The 2,714-nt window shown below is 28.3% G+C and overlaps 1 protein-coding gene across 2 annotated transcripts; it reads left to right on the forward strand.

The window, feature by feature from the left end:
• The first annotated feature begins 274 nt into the window (after positions 1 to 274).
• LOC126835282 (probable ribosome production factor 1) lies at positions 275 to 2,403 on the forward strand. Of its 2 annotated transcripts, XM_050567768.1 has the most exons (3): positions 275 to 411; positions 503 to 544; positions 1,409 to 2,403. In XM_050567768.1, exons 2-3 carry the CDS (start codon positions 527 to 529, stop codon positions 2,318 to 2,320), a joined length of 930 nt encoding a protein of 309 aa, XP_050423725.1. In that variant the 5' UTR covers positions 275 to 411; positions 503 to 526; the 3' UTR covers positions 2,321 to 2,403. The 2 variants fall into 2 exon arrangements, with proteins under 2 accessions (XP_050423725.1, XP_050423724.1); XM_050567767.1 differs by having other exon boundaries at positions 275 to 544.
• The last annotated feature ends 311 nt before the right edge of the window (positions 2,404 to 2,714 follow it).

Below are 2,714 nucleotides of genomic sequence, written 5' to 3' on the forward strand. Positions count from 1 at the left end.
TTTATAACAATCACATATATGTATATATATATTTTATTGATATAATAATATATACATATATATTACATGCATTGATAACACACCTAAATCCCACCAGAATGGCGGACCGTCGACTTCAATTCTTATCGCTAGTTGGCAATCTAGTTTATTATGTATATCTGTGTATATAATTTTATTATAGGTATATGATAGACTGTGCTACAACCGTGGTTACAAACAAGTGTACTCAAATTAGTTGATATCAGCTAACCTTAAATTTTTAAATGATAGAATTAAAAGGTGAACATAAATCCGTAATACGGCATGCTAAAATAATGTACTTAGTACTTACATACTACTGAGTTCTGAGTAGTAAGTATGTGCTGCCGTCTAGACAATACAGTATAAAAGAATATAATCCTGTTGTGTATTGTTAGTATTTAGTCGTATGATAGTGATTATTGTTTAGACATTAGTGTGCAATTTATCTTTCTTTCATTAATTAACATTAGTATTTTCCTAGAAAAGAAACAAAGATATCATCACCATGGAAGATGAACCATTGGTATGTAAATTATATAGTAATATGTATACTTTGTTTTAATGTTAGGTGCAAAAAATTGAAAGGATAGGTACAACATGAAAGAATCGTAATTTCTAAAATATCTTATGTTAGACAAGGTAATCATTTTCCTTAGAAGTTTGATAGTTACCTATTATATATTGGGTGAAGTACAGGAGAAGAGTGTAAAATAATTGCCTGGACAAGATTTTTTTGAAGAAATGATATATTAAAGTTAGAGAAGATATAAATGAACATGTAGAAGTGAGCTTTATGATAGGGAACTGAAGAAGTAGAGGTTTGTTTTGGTATCTAGAATGAAGTGATAATATAATTTTGTATTTACAAAGGTAAAATATTATGATCTGGCTGAATTGATTATAAATGAGGAGAGCATTAAAAAAAATTGATGAGAATTCAGAAATGAGAGAATTAGGATTTTTGTCCGGTTTCTAAAGCACTTGTAGTGTTGTTTGGCAGTTTCAGTCACAGTTTTTAGGTATTTGTGAATAGAGTGATTGGAAACGTAATATGGGGCTTTACAAATAGAAAGTAGGGCTTTAGATTGGAATCTCTGGATACAGTTAGTGTTGGAGACAATAAGTTAGTTAGTTATTACTTATTAGGAATGAATAAATTAGAGATGGAGGTAAAAAATCTGTTATACTTAGAAATCAAGTGCTAAAAGTAATGAGTTAACAATTTCAATTTTTTAGGATAAGTTTCATTATTAAGAATGGAATAAGGTTTAATATTTTTAGGCTTTAGATTTTACTATCCACTTAATATTCAATGAGTATTTTGTTAATATATTAGGTACACTGTTAATTATAATTTAATAAAATATATTATATTTAAAATGTTTAGGAACATCAACCCGAATTGCCTAAATTGTCTAGAAAAAAGCCAAGAGGGCTTTTAAGACAAGAAAAATTAAAGGATCTAAAAAATAAAAAAAAACAGCAAAAAAAGGACAGAAAGTTTAGAAAAGCAAGTGGTGATCCTAAGCAGATACCTCGTACAATTGAAAACACAAGGGAACACGATTCAACAATTTTCCATTCTGATGATGAAGACTATGACACTAAGGCTGAAGATCTAGCTGCTGAATTTGAAAATGACGAGTTTGCCGAGTACTACACCAAACTTTATAAACCTAAAGTATTAATTACATATAAAGAAAAACCTCTTAGGAAAGTTAGAGAATTTGGAAAAATTTTAACTGAAATTATTCCTAACTCTGTTAGAGTGTTTCGTCGCGATGCTTCAGTAAAAGAAACAATGCAAGCTGCTATTAATAAAGGTTATACAGATTTGATTGTTTTAAATGAAGACCGTAATGAACCAAATGGTCTTATACTTGTACATTTGCCTAATGGTCCAACAGCTTATTTTCGTTTAAGTAACGTAATATTTCCAAACAAACGACAACGTAAAGAATTTACTAATCATAGACCTGAAGTGATAACTACTAATTTCACAACTGGGTTAGGTAAAACTGTTGCACGGATGTTAGGCGCTGTTTTCCATCAAGATGCAGAGTTTAAAGGAAGACATGTAGTTACTATGCACAATCAAAGAGATTATATATTTGTCCGCCATCATAGATACAAGTTTCTAAAAAACAAACCGTCACTCAGGGAACTTGGACCTAAGTTTACTATGCGGTTACAATATATTCAAGAAGGTTTATATGACCCAAAATGTGGAGAATATAGATGGATTATGACTGATAAGAGACATAAAATTGAAACCAGTCGCAGAAGATTTTTTTTGTGATTATTTCTATTTGTATTTTTATTAAAGAATTTAAAATGATTATAAAAATTGACAAACTAAATAAAAAAATGTAAAATTATGAATACTTTTTTCAAATATTTCTAGGTATTAAACTTATTATAATTCTAGACATACTTTATTTTAAATGATGTTATGAAAAAATTGTTAGAAAATCACCTGTCATAATAGCAAATAGTAACAATTTGAATAGTAAATTGTTTTTTCAGACATTTTACAGGTAATTTGAATCACTAAGTTTGTTATACTATTAGAAATTTAATCAGAGTAAAAATTAGTAGATTATAAAATAAATATAACATTAGGTAGTTAATTTATTTTATTTTGACAACTAGCTTGTCTCATTAGGTTAGATTTCATCTTAGAGAATAGAAAG

Source organism: Adelges cooleyi, unplaced genomic scaffold, assembly GCF_023614345.1.
Source record: "Adelges cooleyi isolate 19-005CV unplaced genomic scaffold, UGA_ACOO_1.1 ACOO_flye_CR_arks_rails_tigmint_CR_PRNA_23, whole genome shotgun sequence".
Taxonomy (NCBI): domain Eukaryota; kingdom Metazoa; phylum Arthropoda; class Insecta; order Hemiptera; family Adelgidae; genus Adelges; species Adelges cooleyi.